This window comes from Calypte anna, chromosome 1, assembly GCF_003957555.1.
Source record: "Calypte anna isolate BGI_N300 chromosome 1, bCalAnn1_v1.p, whole genome shotgun sequence".
NCBI lineage: Eukaryota > Metazoa > Chordata > Aves > Apodiformes > Trochilidae > Calypte > Calypte anna.
In genome coordinates this window covers 62,957,278-62,981,172 of record NC_044244.1, presented here as the reverse complement: position 1 = coordinate 62,981,172, position 23,895 = coordinate 62,957,278, and the positions used below count along the sequence as shown (strand labels likewise).

The following is a 23,895-nucleotide window of genomic DNA, read 5'->3' as shown; positions in this document are numbered from 1 at the left end:
CCCTTCCAACCCAGCCGATTCTATGATTCTATGATCTGTGTGATTATTTTCACTGTATTTCTGAAGTGTTCATCTGTTCTAGACAGATAGGAGAAGTGTGGAAGGAAGAAGAGGACTGTCCACTTCTGAAATATTTCACTATGGAATGAGTGGGCTGTAAGCTCAGAGGTTGGGGTTTGGTCTTGGCTTGCTTTCAGCTGTGCTTCATATTCTGGGTTGAAACTATCATTTGGCTGACGTAAGAAAGTGTGGGTGGGTGGTTTTGAAGCTGGGCTAACATCTAGGATAAAGGTCTCTGGTTCTGCAATATCCTGACTTAAAGCTTCAGTTGAGATGTGAGACGTTGTTGGGATGGTGCTTTGGTCTGCTGGGACAGACAATATTTAGTGTCTTTATTCTGTGATCTGAAATGGGGGTGCATTTGTTTGCATTCTATTTCAGAATATTAGTTGTAGTTCAGTAAAATACGAATTGATCCTTTATAGTGGTGGTCAGACAGTTTACTTGTGTTTGTCACTGGGCTGAGGTCAACTGCCTTGCTGTTGATTCCAGTCTTTCATCTTTTAATGTCCAGAAGCACTCTAGTATTTCCATGGGCCTGTCAGCTTTCAGATTTATTAGATACTCACAAATAGGCTGGGACATTTGACCAACTGGCCAAAAAGTAAAGCTCTTCAACCTGTCTAGCATATGGGCGATGCCACCAACCGTGGCAGACATTAAAAAAAAAACTGAGAAGATGAAGCAGATGGACAAAGTTTCATTGATACACTTTTGCATTGGACATTCTTTTATTGCAAAGAAAAATCTTGATTGAAACAAATTTTTCCTGTCTGGGATTTTCAGTTTACTTGCTACATTGTAATATGAACAGCCAGATGTTTTCAGATGTGCTTCATCAGAATAATGTGTAGTCTTGAATAATAGGTCAGGATTTTGGAACCTGGCAAATCATTCACACACTTTTCTATGGGTCTGCAGATTATTTTTAGATGCTTACTGGAATGTATTAGACTATTAATATCTATTTTTAATCTGTATTTTAGTATTTATGTTACAAAAATTGAATTGTTTATCATATTGATTCATATCAGCTCTTACTTTGCACATTTGTAGAACAACTGTTGCCTGTTGTGTTACTTGCCATTTTTTAGAGGAATACTAGAAATCACCATCACACTTTTCAGAAGGACTGGGCATCTTTTGGAAGGTATTTGCTGTATGGCTACAGGATGGCTTCTGGGGTTTTTTTTAGGCTTTTAGCCTCTATGCACTATTGAGCAGTTGAACCATTTTTAGCTATGTAAAAGACAACACATGTCTGAGGATGTGATGGGGAATGGAGGTATTACATTTGTGTCTTACCAACAGCTGCATGTTCGTTTTCTTTCCAAACATTAACAAAGCCAGTTTACACTTTATTTGCCACAGTTTTGGTTGTGGGATTGGAGAAGTGATTGCTTTTGGATTCTGCTAATGGTCAGGATAAGTGTTGCAGTTGTTTTTAATTGATACTCAGTCCTTTCATGCCCCTTTCAAATAATATCCAGCCTCTATTACGTTTGAAGGCGTGTTAGGAATTACCATTTCTAAGAAGGATGAAGGGAAAACTCTTGTCTGCAATATGGTGGAAAGGGGATGGGGAAGAAACACAGCCGCTACCTGTTTGCTACCATATCATGTAAAGGGAGCATGAGTGTTACACAAGGTTGCAGTGATAGAGAGGGGAAGATCTGTGTTAACCATATAGGTGCTTCTTCCATCCTGTTCTCACAGCAAATCTGTGCCTCTGGTTAAAGGTAGGACAGTACAGTTACCCTGACAAATGTGAACACACTGTTTTGAGACAGTCTTGTAGATGTATTCCCAGGCTATTTTACGAGAGCTATATAACATTGTCATGAGTGGAAAAACCTCCCTATTTATTAAGGTGGAAGCTGCACAAACTGCAGTTCCATCGTGGTTTCATCAGTGGTCTGTAGGTTTTAGAATCTTGAACTACTATTAAATTTAACTCTGTTGTTGTTTTGCAGAGCTGCAAGCACTTGCATTAGTGGAGGTCTGAACTTGCACAGAGATTTTCCAATTCTGGGCCTTGCTACAAATAATTATGTCTTTGGCAGTGAAAATAATAGGCAACATTACAGGAAATCTTCAGGGAGGCAGAGATGAGTTAGTACTATTCTAACAACTTTGGTGATATATAAGGTAGTCCTGAAGGTTGTTGAAAACTAAACAAATCTTGCTTGCTTATATATGCATGCAACAGTATCTGCAGTACACTAGCCACTGGAGTCAAATGGATGTGACAGCTGACAAAATAAACAAAGGAAGAAGTTCTGAAGGAAACAAAACTGTAGTTTAGCATTCTGAAGAAAAGGATCAAATACCTCTGCCTTTACTGAAGGTTTAAAAGATTGTAATTTACATCCTTGGACATATGCCTTTGATCTTTTCAGTCTGGAGGAACTGAGGTGCCATTTTTATATATATAGATGTGGAAAACATAAGACAGAAGTGAATGCAATAATTCATTTACAGGTCACTTTTAAATATCTACCAGGTAGAATTGCTGTTTGAGAAGATACTCATAGTTTGTGTTTGTGCATTTACAGTGTCCATATATGGGATTTGGTTTTATGATAAGGAAGAATGCCAAAGAATTGCAGAGCTCATGAAAAAGTAAGTGATGGGTAAACAAGACTTTCCGTGATTTTATTATGAGTGTGTTTCTGTACATAAATGCACATTATATTACTAGGATGGTCCTACCTTTCTACTTTAAGCCTATTTTCAAATAATTTGTTGAAAAGATTGTCGCACGTGTGCATTTTGTATAATCACAAATAAGTCACCCTATTGCAGTACTTTTTCAGAATTTGCAACACAGCTTTCAAGCTACATAAGAATGTAACACTTCATCTGATTTACTTCCTGATGACTCCAATATCTGTTTTCAAGGACTGTATGCTTTGAGGTTTTAATATATTTTTCATATCTTTCATACCTTTTGTAATGTTACTGCTTTTTTTTAACTGTATCAGTGTAACTGAGGGCTATCATGAAGGCTGTAGTAATACAATTTTTTTTCCTGTTCCTGCATTACAGCTGCATTCCTGCTTCCTCATTTCTTATCGATAGTACAAAATTATCTTATAAAACAAGACTTTAATTAGCTCTGAATTAATTACTTTTATGTAGATAATATCATTTTATACCTGTTGTATGATCTTTAATTTTGCAATCAACTCAGAGAGTAAATTTGAGACAGAACTGTATTCTCTGCTGTATTTAATCTAGCAGTATCATGGATAATTTTTTCACTGTCACTTGTTTCTTCACTTGTCCAGGATGGACAGGGCTCATTCTTCTGCTCTACCCTCTGTTTGGCCTAATGATGAGCCTTCTTGCAATGACCCCTTTCTTATTACTATATTCTGCAGGTTTTCATGTCTATTTGGAGGAGGAAGGAGTTAAAACCTTATAGATTTTTGCCAACATATGCCATCTAAATTTTTTAGAGGTATAACGTGGAGGATATAGAAAAGTAGCCTGATAGGGGTGGGCAGAGATTGGATATACTGGTTGCCTGTGGTATATCGGGTTGGACATATCTTTGTGTCACAGTTCTTTTAAAGGACAGGAGGAGGAGGGATGACACAGAGCCTGGTCTTTGTCATGCCAAGAAAAGCCATGGGAGGCAGATACAGTCAAGCTGACAGCATTAGGTACTAACAGAGCGCAGTGCAAAGGCACTGCCAGACCTGTGAATCTCCTTTTCAGGTCACCTGTCCTTGTCTTAAAAGCTTCTGTAGCCAGAAGCATGCTGAGGAAGCGACATCGATTTTGATTGCCAAAATTTTTTGATTGCCCAAAAGCCTGTTTGTGTCTTGCACTGCAAACAAGTCCAAACAAGGCTCATCCTCACACATCTCGATTCATAGCAAAGTGGTTTAACTGCTGCTATGTTCCAGATAGGATTTTTTATAAAATATTGGATGGAGAGGTGTTTGCTCTGTCTCTCTTTTTTTTTAAGGCAATACCTGCTGCTTTTCATTTTGCAGCGACAAAACATTGTGAAACAAAAATCATGACAAGGGTGGGAGCTTGCTTAGGGTTTGGGGAGGGGGTTGAGGGAGGGGGCTGCTGTATACCCTGCATTTCTAAAATGAGTCAGTTGTGACCCAAGAAATAATTGGTGGGGATGAATTTACACAAGTAGCAATAAACCCTAGGAAACCCAGGTTTTTGACAGCTAATTTTAGTTAACTAGCTCAAGTTTCAGTTGGTGGTGATTAGGTACTCTCAAACTGGTAATTTTCTACAATAAAAACTAGTTTTCAGAGGATTCATGGAATTGTAAACCACACGTAGTGGTGCAACATAATAGCAATGTTGCATATAGATAAAAAATACCCTGTTGCTCAGCCAGTTGGCTGGTTGTTTTAATTCTCAGCATTCTACAATAATAATAAAACAGCTGGGGCAGGAAATTGGTCATTTTCTAGTAGTTAATGACTGATTTGTGTGTGTTTGCCATCCTCCACCACTAGCAGAACTGAATAACACTATAAATTCCCCACTCCTCAGAACAGAAAATGTGACTAACAGAAATTTTAGCCTAAAGCCTAATGCAGTCAAGTTCGGAGAAAATTAATGTAATTCCTGGTCAAATTGTGTTTTAATATTGATATTTCAGTTGAGGTTTTTTAACACATTTTTTTATGTAGTTGGGGAAAAAAAAGAAACTATTTGACTTTTGGTTAATTATTGTAAAGTAGCTGGGCTTAAACTTTTTTATATTTTATCTAGTTTTTGTCTTGTATATTCTCCTCTCACCTCCAACTTTCAGCCTAACTCAGCAGGAGCAATTCAAAGCACAGCAGGGCACAGCAACAGGAGTGTCCCCAATGATCATGAATTCTGCCAGTAACAAAGAAGTGGATATACTACGGTTGCTTACCAAGGCCAAAGATGAGTATACCAAGGTGAGACTTGCTGTCCCTAAAAAGAGCACATTTCTTTGTGGTATTCTGATGCCAACATTTTGCATTGTAAAACATCTTAATATGATTTTACTCAAAGTGAAATAAATTTTGTACAGTGTGCTTTCATTTTTTGTGGAAACAGCTGGTAGAAAGCTTTTGTCTGAATTTGCCAACAATTAAAAAAATTAATGCCATCAGCAAAAACATCTGAAAAGAGAACACGCATGTAGTTGATTTTTTATTTTTTTGAATGGAGGTAAGAACAAGTCTAAATATGCTTTATTTTGACCCTTAGAGTTCCTGTGGTTATTGGGTAGCACCAGAAAGTTGTGTCCTTTTTCTGGGTGAAGTTTTCAAACCTGCTAGGAGGTTCTGTGGTTTGTACAAATAATTTCCTTCAGAGGAGACCTTTAACAGTGAAGTTACTGGTTTTAATTGTGCTTTTTAGCTCCTTTCAAACACTAATGGAAAGAAATGAACAGGCTGAAATGTAGTAGGATTTCAGCCCATGTGCTGCTTTGATCATCTGAGTCTTCTGAATAAAGAAGTAACTAATGGATTAATAATGCTCTGTATTATTGAGCAATTAAAAACATTTCACTTTGGGGAATAAAAATCTAATAATTTCAACTATTCACATATATGCTGTGGATTGTTATGGAGCCTGCAGGTTCCTACTGCTGTTTCCTTTATATCATATGTGTTGTTATGCAGTAATAAAGCTCATAAGTGTTCTGAGTCTAGAAATAAATATATATATATTAAACATAAGCAATTTACAGAGAGAAAACCTTATTTTTCTGAAGTGGGGCTAGTAATAAGATCTTTGAGAAATAATAGCAAACTGTCTGAGGTTTAGTGAAATGTAGCCTTTTTTTGTTGTGGCATAGCTTCTTCTGGAGCTTAAGACCTTCATATTTTGCATAATAGGGATTTAATGTATTATAGTAGATGAACACCTCCAAAATCTGGTATGTTTTCTATGTTTTAATATTGAATCAGTATCTAGTCTTGGCATAAAAAAACTATGATTTGAAATATTGTGAAATGTTTAAACAGTTTTTAAGAAATTATCTTTAAAATACTGTAATTGGGAAACTGGAATAAGGAGGTAATAAATCTTTAAAAATGTTACCTTCCATTTCTGTATGAGCGCACAGAAAATTAAGACAAAGGAGAGGAAATTCTAGAGGATCCATTGTTTAAATAATAAGGCTTTAAAGTTCTCCTGCAGACAAGATCTGCAAATTTGTTTCTTACTCCCTCTTTAATCTTTCTGCATTTAAGTGATTGCTAAGGAAATAACAGGAAAACTTCCCCTTTATCACATGACAAGGGAATATCTGACATGTTAAGAACAGGATATGTAGTTTTTTCTTGTTTTGTAGGTAAAATAATATTAGAAAGGGTGTGATGAAGGCAATGACAGTAATTTTTTAAATTTAATGTGAGTATATTTCCAAGCAGTCATGCTTTTTGGGCTGCCTTATGGCATCTATATCTTTGCCCGTCTATGTCTTGTGACTTAAAATGCCAGTGTGCTGAAATGAGTTATGAAATACATTGTTCTGGTTTTTTAATTCTGTGTGTTTTGGAGAAGAGGGTGCTTTAAAGTGTTGGAAGCTGTAGAACAAGAGCATCAATTTTCAAAGCATCTGAGGAATTTTGCTCAATTTTTAAAGCTTGGGTTAAATTTATTTTTTAAAGAGTGTAGCTAATTTTGAAGGGTATATCTTATTCCCAAATTAAGTTAGACATTTAGAGGTTGCATGAAAAATCATCTCGTCAAGTTTAGTTCTTCAGCTGCCTCTTCACTGTCTTTCACCAACATGTTCCAATGGTATTTCCCTGCCCAAACAAGCATGTAGTTTCTTAGTTTTCAGGTGCTTTAGTTTTTGATTTATTACCTGTGTTAAAGTCTTCATAGTAGGATCCAGAGAGCCTGACTTCCGTGGGGGCACAGTGCCATGCTTGACATGAATGATACAGAGTATATGCTAATGTTCTTTACCAGTCTGAAGTGGTTCTGTGTCTGTCTCATTTAAGCACAGCTCTCACTGAAAATCCTTTCTGCTACTTACAGGTTCCTTTGAAATCATCACAGGGTTTCTTTTTTTTTTTTTTTTAACTCTTCAAATTGCTTTCCTGGATTTGATAGCAGCCTACTAGCCATGTTACCAGATCATGGAAATGACACTAAGTCAGGTCATTGTCATTCTCTGTAAGCATTTGTGTATACTGCTGTCCATTTTGCTGAGGAATTTGGTCTGAAAAATTCTTATATAACGATAAATCTGTTAAACTCTGCTGCTTCTCACTTTGTTTTTATATGCTTAGTTCTCTCATCAGTGAATCTAAGGTACAGTGGAATCTAATGTACTCATGATTTCCAAAGAAGTCAGCCTGTGAGAGTATCCTGGAGAAATAAGGGCCAAATTATTTGTTCAAATACTGTAGAACACAGTGAGAAATATTTGGCAGTATTTTATGCATCATGTCAAAGAAAAAAGTGTCTGTGTCTTTCTTGTGCTAGGAAGCCCAGAGTTGGTATAGCACTGCAGTGCTCAGTAGAGAGGTCTCAGCAGTGCTCACTAAGGGTGAACCTCCTTTGACAAGCTGCCACTGTCCCCCACAATCCCCACTGATTCTCTTGGCCTTGTTTTGCCACTGGGGAATGTTGCTGTTTCATAATCAGGTCCTTGTCCATCCAGGTCAATTTCTGAATAGTTGCTTTTCAGTCACTGGGACAAACCTGTACTATGTGGGATTATTGTTCCTCAGTTTCCCTTTGTTGACCTTCATGTTCCTATCAATCCATTTCTGCATCTTGTTGAGGTCCCTCTGAATGGCAGCACAACCATGTGGTCTATCAGTCACTTTCTAACTCTCTCTACACATCCCTGTTATTACATTGTCTGCAAACCTGGTCTTCAGGTCATTAAGATATTAAACAGTACTGACCTCCATGTCATACTCTGGGGTACACCACTAGTGACTTGCCTCCAGCTGGACTTCATGCCAACAATATTTTGGGTCCAGCAGATCAGACAGTTTTATTTCCACCTCTTTCTCCACTTACCTAGTCTGCATTTCATCACTTTTTCTTTGAGGCTGTTACAGGAGAGTGTCAAAAGCTTAGCAAAAGTAAAGAAAAGTATAGGTGAACAAACCCCACTACTCTCCCATCATCCTCAGAGCTGTCATCTCACTATAAAAGGCTACTGGGTTGATACAGGCATGATCTCCACTTTGTAAATCCACACTGGCTATTCCTAATCACTTTCTTGTCCTTAATATGTTTAGAAATGGCTTCCAGTCTGAAACCATTTGTTTCATCACCTTCCCCAGGGATTAAGGTGAGGCAAACCAGCCTGAAGTTCTTCAAATCTTCCTTCTTATTTTTCTGTAAGACAGAACGGATATTTGTTTTCTTCTAGTCCTTGGGAACCTTCCCCAATTGCTATTACCTTTCAAAAACAAATAGAATAGACTCTCTCAGGTCTCATGAGTGCATCCTGTTAGATCCCATAGACTTGTTTATGTATTTTGTTCAAATACTCCCTAACCTGATCCTCCTCTGCGAAGGGTAAGTCTCTATCACTTCAGACTTTCCCAGCAGCCTCAGGAGTCTGGGATTCTTGAAAATAAATGTTGCAAAGGAGGCCTTGAGTAACTCTAGAGCCCGTTGAGTCCCTTTGAGAACTCAAGCTCTGTATTACTGAAACAGGCGCTGGAACAAAGTGTGTGTTTGGTTATTGCTGTAGATGCCAGAAATGGATCAAATGATCATTTTTTTTATACTTCAGGATGGGGGTTATTTTCTTATCTAACACGTTTTAATCCTATGGCGTTTGGCTTGGAAAGTTCTGGAAAACTGACATTTTCGTAATCGTACAGCAGTGGATGTGCTCTGTGTACATGTGGCAGTCTGTCCAGTTCAGAGTTCTGTCCAAGTAATGCACAAGACTGGGCTCTTTGAAGGAAAGAATGAGAAGACAAAACTGATCATTCCTTACCCAAACCATTAGTATTTCAGCATGAAATTTAGAGACTCTCAAATTCAGGTAATAGACTGTGGATATTCTTTTTAGATCGACTTAACTTTTTGTTAGATAATTCTTTTAAAAAGTCATTCCAGTTTCTTGGTTTCAGTTGTAACCAGTGACAATGACTTCTGACATACTTTTTTCTTTTTTCCTGACATTAGCATTCCTTGTATACACAATGCTTTTTTAGTTTCATTGACTATATTCTTATTTTTCATACGATATAATAGCATCCTACTCACTTTTTTCTTTTCTATTCTATTCATTAGTTAATTTTCATGCAGAATTTTTTGTGCACTTTTTTGGAATTAAATCATTCCCCACTCTCTTCCTGTCAGTCAATCCATGTCTTTGATAACTTTTAGTTGTCTGTGTCTGCCCATTGTTTTATGAATATTTTTATTAATCTTGTCATATTTAATAAAAAAAATACTGATTCTAAAAACCTGATAAATTTTTAATTTTTTTTCTGTCAGAACCCTTCAAGTTCCTACATCGTGGAATAGTTATGAAAAAGAATATGAGTTATAATTCCAGCTTTTAACAAATAGCATTTTAAATGGTTTTTATGGGTGCATTAATCCTTCATGTATCTCAGCTGCCTACTGATGCATGGCTGTTGCTTGGCTTTCTATGTGCTTTTTTTATTTTATTTTCTGAAGTGCTGGAAGAGCAGAAGATACGAAAGAGAAATGAGATTTAAATTAGAAGGGAGCCTCATACTCAGGGAATCTTGGGATCAAGCATTTATTTTTACATATGCTTTGTGGTTTTAGAAAATTAGGTTGCAGTCTTTACAGTTCTTTCAATAGCATAACATTTCATAATCAGTGCTGCAACTGATATTTTTGGTTATTGAGTACTTCGCTATGTCTGGATTTTACTATAGTGGAGAACTATGGGATAAGATACTGTCCCACTTACTAAAAAATTCTTTTCTGTCGCAGTGTAAGACCTGCTCAGAGCCAAAACAAATAACCAGTTCCTCTGCAATCTATAACAACCCCAACCTGATCAAACCAATTCCAGTGAAGCCTAGTGAAAATCAGCATCAACGAATACCTCAGCAAAGCAAGGTAAAATGGTTTGTGTGTTCTCTGACTAGTGCTTCCTGAGCAGCCATCTAGCAATATTTGTTTGATTCAGGTCAGTGCAAGAATTTGAGGTGGAACCAATAGTAAAGCATTATTTTAATAAAAACCCAAACTGTTCTGTATGAAGTTACTATCCCCCACCTTATTGTGTGGAAACATGTAAATTACAGGCATTTTACCTTGATGCAAGAAAGAAATGGTCTTTCAGTTTTCAGATGCTACTTTGATCGCAGGCTGGTCTGCACATTTGTTGGACCACATTTTTCATGTTCTTTTTCTATAGGTGAATTCAGTTAATCTAAATATAGAAAAGTCTCTTGATTCATCTTCAAGCTCAATCACACTGCAAAATGCTAAGAACTGAATTCAGCTGCAGTAGCCCAAGAAGTGACCCTGCTTCACACATGGGGAGACTTCCGTCTCTTACTAGTATTGTACTGATGGCTAGAAGGCAAGATGCTCTTTCCTGGTATTTAAAGTGAAGCCACTGCTATCTCTCAGATTCACTTTTTTTTCTCCCACATTAGCAACTTGACAACTGTCTTCTTGCCCTTCCGATGTGACAAAAGTGTTAAAAGTTCTCTTGGGAGAGAAAAAAAACCCAAAACAGAACAGTTTTCTTGGCTTTTCCTTGAATACTGCTGGCTAAATATCACCACTACTTAATGTGACTTATGCATGAAGGAGCTGTGTTTATTTCTTTCCTTTATCTCCTCACAGAATGTGGATCCTGAACCACAGCACTTGTCTTTGACAGCACTGTTTGGGAAACAAGACAAACCAGATGTCTCAGAACCTCTTAATAAACAGCATCAAGAGAATCTTCCTGTCAGGCAGGGTGTGGTACGTTCCCTGTCCTATGAAGAACCCAGCAGGCATTCACCCTCTGCAGAGAAGCAGCTTTGCCCTGCCATTCAGAAGCTGATGGTGCGTGGGACAGACCTTCATCCACTTGCTGAGTTGCCTGAGAACCGACTCTGTGAAAATGGCAACCTCCACCCTGTGGGTGAGACTTTCACAGGACTCTTCCAGCCTGTGACTTCTCATGGTATTGCAACAACTCATGTAGTTCAGGATGCTGCTGGCACTCAGAGCTTATTACAGAAACTGCAGGGTCAGTCAGGGCCAGTGACTAAAATGGAGCCCAGTGCAACAGGAACAGTGAACTCGACAGCTTCTGTGTTCAGCAGGACTCCCACTGCTGTTGGAGCACCAGCAGCACCAGTAAACACCATGAGCCAGCCACCTTTGGTATATTTCAATGGTTCCCTACCAGGCCAGACTTTAGAGTCTCAGACAGCTGGTAAAGAACAATCCAAACTTCCTAGACAGCCACTTAGTCTCACAGGCAATCAAGGTGCCAGTTCTGGGGTGATTTCACCTCAAGAGTTACTGAAAAAACTCCACATAGTGCAACAAGAACAGTTGCATGTATCCAGCAGACCAACCTTGGCAGCTAAGTTTCCTGTTGTCACTCAGAATACCAGCACACTGAAACCACTGGATTCCTGGATAGAAAAAGCACCGGGTAAAGAAAAACAGAGTTCTCTCTTTCAGGTAAATGGGCAACTTTCAAATTTACAATAAAGAAATAAATAAATTGCAATCTTTTTAAGTTTAAGTAAGGTTTTGTAAGGTTAGCCTTTGTTTTGTTTTGGGCAATGTATCCTTTTTACTGTCTTGCTAGGTGTTACACATCATTCATTTTGCAGAAACATCAAGAAAGTTATGTTTTACCGGACTGTGATATTGTAAATACTGAAGGCTACATCTCTTGCATATTAATAATGATCAAAAATACTACAGTCTTGGGTTTTTATAGAGGCACTTTGAAAAGTCGCCTAGTTTTCAGATGCCATACTTGGTCTTAGGCTGTTATTGCTCTATTTATTTATTTATTTATTTATTTTTCCTTCCAAAATTAATCAAAGCTTTCTTTGTCCAGATATGCATTCCTTTGTATGGTGGTTGCTAAAAGGGCTAAAGGTGCTTAAAAGTCATGTATTTTCTAACAGCAGGTCTTTTAATTATTTGTATATTTCTGAATTAGTAATCTTATACCATAACTGCTATTTCTAGCTGTTCAGTAGCTTCTTTTTATTTGCTGTGTATTCTTTTGAAATAAGGTATTGTGCCTGAATACCTTCAAAAAGTCCTAAACCATTATTTCTGATGATTATGATCCTAAAAATCAGATCAGGGTCATAAAAAATCCAGGAGGTTGCAAGAAATTGTGTCTCTCTGAGTGGGCTCTCAAAACCAAGTTTCTGTTCTTCAGAAAAGCATCATGTGCAATTGCAAAATGTCCCATTCTGGATAGCTGCTATCTTTGTTAAGGTCCACGTTCTCTATAGGATCTTCTACAGCTGAGTGGCTTTCAGTATCCTGGTGTGGGGATAAGCTAGCATCTTAGCCCCTTTTAACTTCCCTTATTGTGGACATGGAATCCACAAGTCTTGTGCTGTAATGCACTCTATTTATACCGTACTGGAGTCTAGAAGATACTTATCCAAATGATAAAGCATTCACCTTTTCAGTATAAAGTTCAAAAGATGCCTTCTTTAATGCAACTGCTTGAAAAGCTGAATGAGAAAGTACAGAATACTTTGGCATGCTACAAAAATACTTATTCTAGAAAGTTGTCCTACTTGTGAAGAGGCTGAAATAGTCATTTAACAATTAGAGTCACATCAGTCACTAACAGTGTGACAGGTCAAGATTTCTAATTTGGTGAGAGAGGTCAGAGGAAGATGAATTTGATACAGCAAATATCTATCATTATTTTTATTTTTTTAATTAAAGCAGCATGACTTTGAATCTGTGTGAAAGAGTTTTGGGGAGATTAGTCATTGAAATTATTCAGGATGAGTTGCTTGCAGATGGTGACATGACTTTCCAGTGGAGTGCTAATGAATAAAAAGAGGATCCAAAGTAAAACAAAAACTTACTTCTGTTTCCACTAGGAATGAAAATTGCCTGTTACAAATGAAGTAAATTGTCTGATTCACTGGTAAATGGAGACATAAAGACCTTTATTGAAGGTAAAAGTGAAATGAGGCAAGTGCCAGGCCATATGTATAAGCCAGTATGCCTTTTTTAAATGAGAAATATGCTGCTATATTTTTCAAATTAAAAATCAGTATTGATGCTGATATGGCTAATGACTTTGTCTACACTTGAAACAGAAAATTATGCTAGCATTATTTGCAATTTGGACAGGGAATTACTGGGGTCTGACATAATTCGATTTCAGTAATTTTATGCCTGAGTATGAATTGAACAATAGCTTGAGAAAAGACAGGGATATTCACTGGAACAAGTCTCATTCACTGCAATTATTGCTGCAAGTTTGCCTTAAAGAAAAAGGAGGGAAAAAAATCAATCAAACAAACAAAAACCAACAACAAACCACAACAAAAAACCCAAACAATTAAGGAGACTTTAAGTCTTGCTCTTCATGGCTGTGCGCAGACCAACCACATTGAGTCTGCCCAGGAGTGGCTTTATGGACTGACACAGCTATGGCTGTATCAAAACATTATTAGATACACTTCTTCCAACACTTAGTATTTTTTAATGAGACTTTATACATATAAATGGTGATGAAAGTAAGACTAATTACTGGTTAGGATACCTAAAGCTCTGCAGCCTTCTTTTGCATGCAGCAGAATGAAAACAAAAACAAAACAAAATCACCACCACAGGAAAAGGTGGTTAAAAATGGAAGAAAGAGCCTATATTCCTGTACAATGCTATGAGTTAGCCACATGAAGTATTCCTAGTTTTTCTTTTTTAATTGAAAGATAAAAATTTGAAGCAACCTTAAAACCAACATTAATGTGTTTATAATATCATCCTTGCTGTAGACCGAAGGCTTTAAGTGCTGCCACGCCTGCAGACAGTCATTCAAGTGAAATTGAATTGGCACAAATGTATCTGCACATGCTCATGCAAAATTGATCAAAGCAGATCCTGACAACAAATGCAGCAAAAGGTTTGTTCTCTGTAATTATTTATCTTTTGGTTTTTCTTCTTTTACTACAGTTCAGCATACAGAGAAAGCAAATTCAAAAAAATCTGTCAGGAATGGAAAGGTATCTGGACAGTGTCTGTTGCTGGAAAAATTGTGTTAAAGAAACACAGTAGATCCATCAGCAGCACTGAGAAAGTGAAAGCAATGGTCTTTTCCACAATTGACATGTTACACAGTCCAAGTTTAAATTGGCTTCTGCTGCATCTCCATATGGTGTAAGAGCTGTGATCTCCCACATGGAAAGGAAGAGACCAGTTATGAGGGGAAAAAAAAAAAAAAAAAAAACAACCAAAAAACGCTGAAGAATAATACTTAAAAGCATTCAGTCTGGTCTGGTGCCAGCCTTATTCCATGAAGTATTTCTTATGTGGACAGTGAGTAACGTGTGCTTAAAATGCAATAAAAAACAATCTGCAGTGGGCTTTTAATCATATGCTTAGTGCTAGGCATAAGTTATCTTGATTATAGATGTATGCATACATAAGTGTTTATGTTAATCAGAATTATGGTTTTAAAAGTGCTTACAATAACCTTGACACAAATTTATCTTATCTTCAGAAGGCCACTTATCTTGCAGGCTGTTTCTCTCATTTCTTGGAAGATTTTCCATCAAGAATGTATTTTGTGCATAGTGTTACATCTTTTGAATACGTGCGTGGTACCTCGTATCTCTTTGGTGTGAGCATTTCCTCACTTCAGTTTCAATATCAGATTTCAAACATGCCCAGAAGGAATGCAATGGGTACATTAAACTTCTTTTGAAAATCAATTTAAGATTCTCTAGGTAAGAATCAATTAAAAAAATCTGAATTGAACTTAGAAGACAAAACAATGTTAGTATTGTAGCACGCTTCATTTTAACAATAACTCTCTTTCAAGTTCCTGAACCATTCTTAAGTTAAATGTTCTCTTTTTTAAGAGATGACACTAAAAACAGTTTGAGGCCCACAGCACCCACCAGGTGCTGATGTTCCAGAGGAGCACTTGATGCATGTGGGATTCTGCACGTGTAGGAAGCAATGATGGGTGCCAGTTTTTATTACAAGAGATCCAAGACATTCCTTAGTTCATGGTGTTAATGTGAATTTGCCAGCTATCACGTCTTCTAGCTGCCAACAGCCACACAAGATATCAAGTAGGTATGACAGTGAGTATTTGTGCTTCAGAAAAGGAATACTGTATGCTGCAAAAATTATTTTGCACATTTTAAATTTTTCTTAGTCCATTGCTGAACAGCTGGCAGTAGTCTCCTACTGTTATTAGTGTCTCAGAGATTTAAGTGTTGACCTGATAAAGCTGGAGATAATTCAGTAGAGGCTGGATGAACAAGTGACACTGGTTCAGTTTTGTGGGAAAGAACCTCATCAACAGCAATTTGGAAGGGCTGTTACATCTTGTGAGGAATTACTCAAAGCTAGAAGGCTGGCTCTGTGTCACTACAGAGCTTTTTCAGTTCTTTGAGCAAAAGTAGGGTGCTATAGGAGCTGTACTGGTAATGTCAAGATCAGCATCCCATTTTCTGGTTAGTGTTGTCCCAGTGATAGAAGGTGATCTGAACTGAATGTAAAATGAAAATTTGCTATTATATTTTTAAAAACCCATGCTGCTTGTGTTTAAAGTTTTTTAAATGGCAGAAGCTTTGAGCATGAACCATCAGAAAACCCCCACATTTTAGTGTCTGCATGCAGAAACAAATGCTATCAACTGAAAAAATTATACATATATTTTCCATTCTGACACAAATATTTTGTTTTGCAGTAACCTGTAGATATTAGCTGTGTCACCGGTAGATGGCGATATTGCTTATTCCATATAGCTTCCATATGATTGGCAATTCCTACCATAAGGCAGTTTCTGGTCAAAGAAACAATTTTTCATATGTCTCTTAAATCGCAACATTATATGTTTTTGACAGTAGTAACTGTTTATTATTAGGAGCACATTTTTTTCAGGTTTTGTTTATTTGCCTTGGACTGTAGAGAGAAATGTCTTTTGGTTTCAAAGGACGTTATCTAGATCTTTGATGCAGTCTGTCATAGGTTCAGCTATGTTAGTCAGTTTATCTCCTCCAGCTGCTCACCACCATGCCTTTCCTTGAGGTTCCTGCCCTTGCAGAGCAGTTTGTATATACATTCTTTAAATCACATTAGGAAAAATCATCTGGTTTAAGCAAACCCTGCCAGTTTTACTTGAGGTAAATTAAAGAGAAGTTGGACGCATGGATGGAGAGCATGGATGACTAGAGCAGAAGTGTTGTGATATGTGTTTGGAGGTAATCTGTCTTCCACAGACAGGAGAACAGTTTCCTCTCAGGAGAACATCTGTGCAGAGCCTGAAAGCCTCACTCCACAGAGGGATGTCACTTTGGACTTATATTGGCTTCTCTCTAAAATAAACGTTGTTTTTCAAGCATAGGTGCACAAACAGATGCACTGCCTGACTGCTTGAAGCACACCTACAATGAATTAGGAATACCTTAACTCATTCTGGAGCTTCTGACACAGATTTGAAGATTGCTGGTATTATTTCATGGTATGAGGTACAAAAAAAAGCTGTGGGTCATGAGTTTCATTTTAAAGTAGTACTCTGTATCTAAGAAACAGATTTTTTAAATTAAAACAATATTTCCTAAATGTGAGCTGGGAGATTTTTGCAAATTACATGCTTTCTAATATACATGAGTATTTCCTGACCCCTACTCTTCTGCTTCCTTAAATTTTGTGTAAGAAGATTGTTCAGAAATGTCTTGGGTACAACAATCATAACTAGGAGTAAGACAAGCTACAAAAATTTGAATGTTTTTTAATGCTAAACTGTGTTGGTTTGCATACCTAGAAGATTTTTTTTTATATTTTCTTGTATTTCAATTTTGAAGAAAAATTCAAATGAACTTAGGACACAGAATGAGGTGATTCAGTAGCTTTTCACTTTTCTATATGAGCAATAAGTTGTGCTCCAGTCCAAAAGATAGGAGTTTTGGTAAGCTCATGTCAAGTCGTTTGTATGTCCCGTTCTTTAGAAAGTGAGGAGATGGCCAATTAGGATTAAGATTTATTACTCTAATTAGAGTTTACCTAATTAAACCAGGAGATTACCTGGACAGAGCTCTAATATCTGCAGTGAATGAACTTTCCTTGATGCTGTATGTTATATCCAATAGGATTTGCTAGTCTTGCATAGTTAACAGTTGAAAGATGCATAGCAAAATTTGAAAGTAAAATTTTGTGACACCTATCTTGGCAGGCTGGCACAGATATGATACTGAGGGAACTTGCACAGATATTGCAGCATCAAAGTTTTCCTTCTCCTTGAAGGCCTTGATTTTTGTCAACTGAGTATTTAATAGGAATTGTTTGTTTCTTTGACAGTGTAACCAGTGTGTTGTAGCCCTTAAATCAAATTAGATAAATCATCTCTGTTTTCCTTCCCCTCTCCTTAAATAAAACAAGAAGAAAAAAAAAGTATTCATATAATTGCAAAATACTTGCTAGTATTAGGTGCAAAGATTAGTCTTTATCAGTGATATTTCATAGAATCATAGAATGGTTTGGGTTGGAAGAGGCCTTAAAGATCATCTAGTTCCAACCCTCCTGCATGGGCAGGGACACCTCCCACCAGACCAGGTTGCCCCATTCAGCCTGGACTTGAACACTTCCAGGGAGGGAGCAGCCAGAACTTCCAACCTGTTCCGGTGGCTCACCACTCTCACAAGAATGAATTTCTCCCTAAAGTCCAACCTGAATCTCCCCTCTTCAACTTTGAAACCATTTCCCCTTGTCCTCTCACTACACACCCGTATAAAAAGTCCTACCCCAGCTTTCTTGTAGGCCCCCTCCAAATAGTGGGAGGTTGATATAAGGTCCCCTTGGAGTCTCGTCTTCTCCAGGCTGAACAACTCCAGCTTCCTCAGCCTGCCTTCATAGGGAAGCTCTCTGATCACTTTTGTGGCTCTCCTCTGGACATGGAGCTCTATGTCCTCCTTATGTTGGAGACTCCAGAACTGGACACAGTACTCCAGGTGGAGTCTCAAGAGCACAGTAGAGGGGAGAATCACCTCCCTTGACCATCTGTCTGTGCTTCTTTTGATGCAGCCCAGGACATAGGTTGTTTTTGTGTGTGCGTTTAAGTATGTTCTCAAAATTTAAACTTAGTGACTTACTGTCCCTATGTAGAAGACTTTACAGCTGCATTCTCTGAGAGTGCTGATATTTCATAGTAATAAAATACTCTTGTCCTGAGATCATTTGGCCATCATAGAGACTTACATATAGAGGTAGGGTTTTCCTTATGGAAACCTTTTAATCTGGAAAGAGGTCATGTAGGTGGTCCTGAACTGGAGTTTCACAGAAGTGTATCAAACTCCAACAGGCTTTGTACCTGTTGCCAGTCAGTCTGCAGTTTTCATTATTGATATTCCTGTAGAATTAAGCATCTGTGTTTAACTGATGACTTTATTTTTATATGGACAGGTAATCTCACCTCAACACATTCCTACCACTGTGACTCCTACCTTATTGATGTCCCCAATGGTGTTCACTCAGTCCACATCTGCTCCACCAAAACCAAGTGAAAGTGGGCGGTTAACAGCAGCAAACCAAGAACCTGCTGCGAGCTCAGCCAGCCTTCTCCTGCCACTGCAAACCCCAGAGCCATCTGTGGTCAACAGCAGCTCAATGACAAAGATGCAGCTGCAGGAAACACTTTTACACCTGATCCAGGTAAAGCACTGAGAATTCTCTGCTTCACTTAAAATTCCAGTTCCCATTTTGATATAAGCAGCCTATAAAGTTGGTTTCATCCATCTGTCTAGAGGCTGAGTAATTAGAATATAGGATGTGCTATTTACATCTGTGTGTTAACAGAGCAGTATGGCATAGACCACAGACCTGATAGCCTCTCCGTGCACACTGCTGGCTTAATTGCATTTTGATTAATGCATCTGGGTTTGGGTTCAGGAAAGATAATAAATTTGATGGAAAAGAACAAAGATGACTGAAAGCTTCATAAGGTCAGCCTATGAGCCAGAAAGGTATCTATTATATTTTTAGCCAAGGATAAATAATGGGTGATTGCCTTACCTGCCAAATATTTCAGAGATGCAGGTTAGCAGTAAGAGGAATTCAGATGGGAAATTAAAATTGCAGGATGAGTATAAGCAACTTCAAAATATGGGTTAGATAACCTAAAAATACACCAGTTCAGTCTATTCAATGTTATTTTTTAGTTCAAATGCTAAAATTGTTCTTGCTGCAGTTGTTCAGTTTAAATGTGACGAAGCATTAACAACATTATGTATGAGATGATTGTTTACTGCTCTGGGTTGATGTGAGTGATTATGAATATTTTTTCCTTAACTTACCCTGTGATAAATATCACAGGTTGAGATGAGGTTTTATATCTAAAGACTTGACTCTAAAGCATGAGGGGTAGAGACATAGGTCCCATTTCTGGGACAAAACTATGTGCCTGTATAAAGTCATTACTGGAATATTGAAGTAACTCAAAATGCAATATAAATTATAGACTCAGATAAAAAATATCTTTAACAAATTAGAAGCTTTTCTCATTTTTCCAAGTATTTTTAGTTTGGGATTTTGAAAAAAAAAAATAAAATCACATTATCCCATCTTTATGTACTTTGACTATCTGGATAGTAGGAAACCATATATGAAGTTAAAAAAGGAAAACAGGATTTTACCCCCTGAAACTCTACTTCCATATTTGACCCTGCTGTTCTTGGTGGTTGTTGGGAGTCACTGAGTTATATGCAAAGAATGCCAATTTCTTTCCTGTGCCTTTCCATTGTATAAAACTGCAATCTCAAATACACTTTGTTTTCCTTAAATAGTATCTGGATTTTAGTTGTCTTCATAAATTTGTGTAAGCTACTTTAGAACATTATTTCTTCATGTGAGTTGACCTGTTCCTGCAAAATGATCTTCTGAAGTAAAAGCTAAAGTCGCATCAGAGCAAAAGGAACAGTGTCGGTTTAGGAGCAGTAAGCATTGAAGAGCTCAAAAAGAACTAAACAAGATGCAAGGATTTGTCCACTTAGAGTATCAGACCCCTGGTGTTTCATTGTTCCTTCAGACATGCTTAGAATTATCACTGACCTAATGGAGGAGCCTATTTAAAGTAATCCCTAGGTAAATGAGGGACGAGAAGAAATTACAGGTCTGTATCATCACTGCAATATCATGCAAGAATAGTGGACTCAGGTTAAATCCACTGTGAATTTGGAAAATGTGCTTTCTGTGTACTCATTACTTCTTAAAGAGGTAGTAATGTTTGCTGCAATAAAGTTTATATTCGTATCTCATTCTTCTAAGGCTATTAGGGAGGCTTGGAAACAATAAATATTTTTGGCCAAAGAAATAGCCTTCCTGTTGCTCACCTTTTAAAATAGAATTATGTTGAAAAGTATTTCATCCATGAAATGGAAAAAAACTTCATGCACCTATCATGCACTAACAATTACCTGTTTTGTTTTTCAGAATGATGACAACTTCTTAAATATTATTTATGAAGCATATCTCTTCAGTGTGAGAAAGGCAGCAGTGAAAAAGTCTATGTGAAAGATTATTTTAAAAATTCAATTTTTGTTGCTTCCTGAACTCCAGGTTTTGAAATTTTCAAGTATGTTTATGTTTGAAGAAAGGAATGGGCTTGGGCATTTTGCATACATGTAGATTTTGCTTGTTGGCAAGTACATGCTGTACTAAGAAAGAAGTGGGTGGAAACGGATTGTGCCTTTAGGGAGGGGAGCATCACAATACCGAAGACTTAACCCAAAATATCTTAAATTATTTTTCATATATTTTTCCATGGTTTGAAGTGGTTTCACTGCAGAAGGACTGTGGTTTCAGAATTCATTTCCCTTTTTTACTTGCAATATTGTTAGTCATTGACAAGGTATCTCTCATGGATTTTCTCTGAGAGGTGTCGTAAGCAACTGTCCCGATGAACATGCGCATCTCTGACCACCTGGTGGCAATGTTGGACTATTCTTAGGAATGTGAAAATCCGGGCGAACTCTTAGAAGGGAAAGTCTTGGAAACACTGATTTATCATCGTGCTTAGTTGTTTGCAAAGCAGTTTAGATGCAATGTCATAACTATCCCAAAAATTTTTTGTAGAAAAATCTTTTTCTATTTTAACAAGAATATTTTTAGCTAGCTATAGAAATGGGAACTCTGCAGGTGTTTTGAAGAACTGGGGGGAGGGTTTGTTTGTGAATGTACTTGCTATCACTGTAGCTATGGGGTGGCACTGAATTCATGTTTCTATCATTCCAGATCCAATCTACGGTATTATAAGCAATGTACAACTTTATTAAGGGGAAATCTATCTGGTGTAAAAGTCCTAATAATTTTTTTATTGTGTTCCTGGAGCACAGTAATTTCATTGTTCCACCTCTAAAGAATAAAATAGATAATCCCTACTATGTGCTGATTTCATTTATTGTACCACGGACTGTGTATTTAGAGGTGTTGGGTCACTTGTATTTGTATGACTTTAAAATGTTTTTACACTTGGCGAAAAACATGAGGTTTTTAATCAATTAGAATAAATGACTGAAAGAAATTTTATGTATATTTTTATTTAGCATCTGCCACTGAAGTCCTAGCTTACTACAGTTTATGACCCCAGAGTTGTAGCTGAGAAGGCACTTCTGTGGAAGCAAGGGACCCAATCTGCAAATACACAAATGAGTTATATACTTCTCTTTACTGTGGGCATTGATGTAGGCTTAACTCAGCAACCTCATCTCTGAAGGTTCTTCACTGTAAATGAGGATGCAGGTTTCAATTTGTGTAGTTGTAGCTATTCAAACAGTTGCCCCCATCCCCCTACATCTGTCCTTTCTCCAGTGTAAGAGTGTGATTTGCTGGAGCAAGGGTGGGGATTTGCTCACATTCCTTGGAAAAGACTCTAAATCAATACTAAAGAAAAGTCAAAAGCTACTTCTATAGACACAAGTAATTCCAAGAGACTTGTACTTACAAAACTGGTAGACTTTCTTTACACTAAGTAGCTTGTAGACAGCATGTTGTACTCTGGTTCCATTTTGTTACCAAATTGCTTACAGTTCTTTCTGGTTCTGTGAAAATAAAATGTTGAGCAGTTACCAGGAAGGGCAGACTTGAAAGACAGCAGGTCCTAATTCTAATCCTGTAGCCATTCTAATTTATGGGATTCTACTAAGTTACTTGGTATTATTTCTGAACAAACCACTGTGGAAGGAACTGGAATCTAAACAAAAAAGTTAGTATGAGACTAAGTACATGAATAATTGGTGTCTGACACTGGATTATCTGAGAATGCAATTTAATGATGGAGACACATATTTGACATGTAGAACTTATGTAATTGGTGGGTAAAAATAATCCTTAAGCACCTCAAGCTGTGTTTGTGATAAATTTTCTAGCCATGGAAGAAAATTTTATATTCATAGAACAGGAGAGGGGGTGTTTTAAAAATATCCTTATTTATTGGTTTTCAGAGTAATGTATAATTTATAAAAATAAGAGGCATATTTTCTAACACATGTTCTGTTAACTTTTGATGCTTCTGACAACAGTAGTATTGGCACTATGCTTTACAAGCTGAGGCTTATCCTGAAGTGAAGACAGATCTAATTCAGGGTTGCTTCTCTTTGCTCTTTCTCCTGGTCACATCTACAGCAAGTAACACTGGCAGAGTCAGATTTCTCTCCCTGTATTATGCTATCAGGGATTTCTGGAAGTGTTCAGGAGGCATTAACCTGCTTTTTGTGGAGTGGAGTGGAGTAAAGAAGGGCAATTGCTATAGAAGGGAGTGCTGCCTTTAGCTGAATTGTATGCTTACCAAGAGCAACAGGGATAGAACAGATTCAGAAAGAAACTCTCTGAATTTTATGACAACAGAAGAGAAAAAGTAATGACAGAATTCTACTGAGAAACAAAGCCAAACTTTTTGTCTAGATTTGCATTTCAGATGGCAGGATCTGCTTCTTCAGAGGTGTTCGAGAGTTGCAGACTGAGCTTGGAGTCATATCAGAGTGTAGAACTGTGCTGTATATCTTCCTCCTTGCATCTGCAAACTGAAGTACCTGTCTTAGAAAAAGGCTTTTTCCAGAAATATAGTGGAAGCCTTCCAGTACCATGGAAAAGCGGGAGGACCTTCATTTAATACTGACAATTTCGTCTCTGCCTTTTGGTATTGTGTTTCGTTTAATAGCCTTTTTATCAGCTGGGACCATCTCTTTATGCAGCCAGATTGTGAAAAATTCCAAAAAGTTTATTTCAGGTTTGATGGGTCACCTCTGAATTGGAGTGGTTTTGAAAAGTTCCTGTATTTTATTTTTTAACACATTGTTAGAAGTAGCAAGCCGTTAAGCTATAAGTCCTTTGGAGAACAAAAGGCCACAATGTTAGAGTTGTCTTTCTTTGGGCTTGTGGGTTTGCTTTTTGGAAAGTGGAAAAGAAATAGCAAGCTGAAAATGAGAAGATATGTAAGGATCACAGAAACTCTGCTTTATATGTTTCCACAGTATGCATTTGTAATTTTTATTATTATCTGTGTATTCCTTAATATATCGCTAAGTTTTTGAGTTTGGTTCTTCTTTCAGCAGAAAGAAAAAAATGGGGCTTAGCAAGAATTCCAGAAGTTGCAGCAGTGCTTTATGCATTAATCCCTGTCTCAGCTTTAAGTCAATATTAGTTTTCAATGTATTTTCACTTAACCACTGTCCT

At 37.4% G+C, this 23,895-nt stretch overlaps 1 protein-coding gene across 1 annotated transcript in view; it reads left to right on the top strand.

Moving 5' to 3' along the window:
* DCP1B (decapping mRNA 1B) overlaps positions 1-21,601 on the top strand; it is a 43,300-nt gene extending 21,699 nt beyond the window's left edge. The window contains exons 4-9 of the mRNA XM_030469436.1: positions 2,616-2,682; positions 4,853-4,988; positions 9,982-10,110; positions 10,849-11,685; positions 18,631-18,879; positions 20,656-21,601. Coding sequence (XP_030325296.1) covers positions 2,616-2,682; positions 4,853-4,988; positions 9,982-10,110; positions 10,849-11,685; positions 18,631-18,879; positions 20,656-20,736 — 1,499 coding nt within the window. The 3' untranslated portion in view covers positions 20,737-21,601. The remainder of the gene's footprint in view (positions 1-2,615; positions 2,683-4,852; positions 4,989-9,981; positions 10,111-10,848; positions 11,686-18,630; positions 18,880-20,655) is intronic.
* The last annotated feature ends 2,294 nt before the right edge of the window (positions 21,602-23,895 follow it).